At 35.1% G+C, this 291-nt stretch overlaps 1 protein-coding gene across 1 annotated transcript in view; it reads left to right on the top strand.

Moving 5' to 3' along the window:
- Positions 1-6: 6 nt before the first annotated feature.
- The window catches only part of LOC119588698 (synaptic vesicle glycoprotein 2C-like), a gene marked incomplete in the record, with an annotated part of 18,584 nt that continues 18,299 nt past the window's right edge, over positions 7-291 (top strand). The window contains 1 exon segment of the mRNA XM_037937336.1: positions 7-46. Within this exon segment, the coding sequence (XP_037793264.1) occupies positions 28-46 (19 nt within the window).

Genomic DNA, 291 nt, shown 5'->3' with positions numbered 1-291 from the left:
AAAATACAAACGGTGTCTCAAGTGGTTATGGAAGAGGTGAACGAAGGTACGGTTAAACTAGTTTTCTTATTGGTTTCTGTTTTTGTGGGGGGGGGGGGCTTTTATTTTTTAGAAAATGTGGGCCTTAATGATTGTAATGCGCATGAGTATTATTGTGATTATTATGTACTATTTTCGTCAAGTTCTTGCTATTTTTACGGATGGAATATTTGTGTAACTCTCCCGAAAGTATAATTTCGGTATGATTTGCCAGAGATTATTTTTTTTATCTTAGGATATGCAGCCCTAAAT

This window comes from Penaeus monodon, chromosome 24 (assembly GCF_015228065.2).
Source record: "Penaeus monodon isolate SGIC_2016 chromosome 24, NSTDA_Pmon_1, whole genome shotgun sequence".
Classification (NCBI taxonomy): domain Eukaryota; kingdom Metazoa; phylum Arthropoda; class Malacostraca; order Decapoda; family Penaeidae; genus Penaeus; species Penaeus monodon.
Note: the sequence above shows the minus strand (reverse complement) of the source record. Positions and strands in the feature narration are given on the sequence as shown.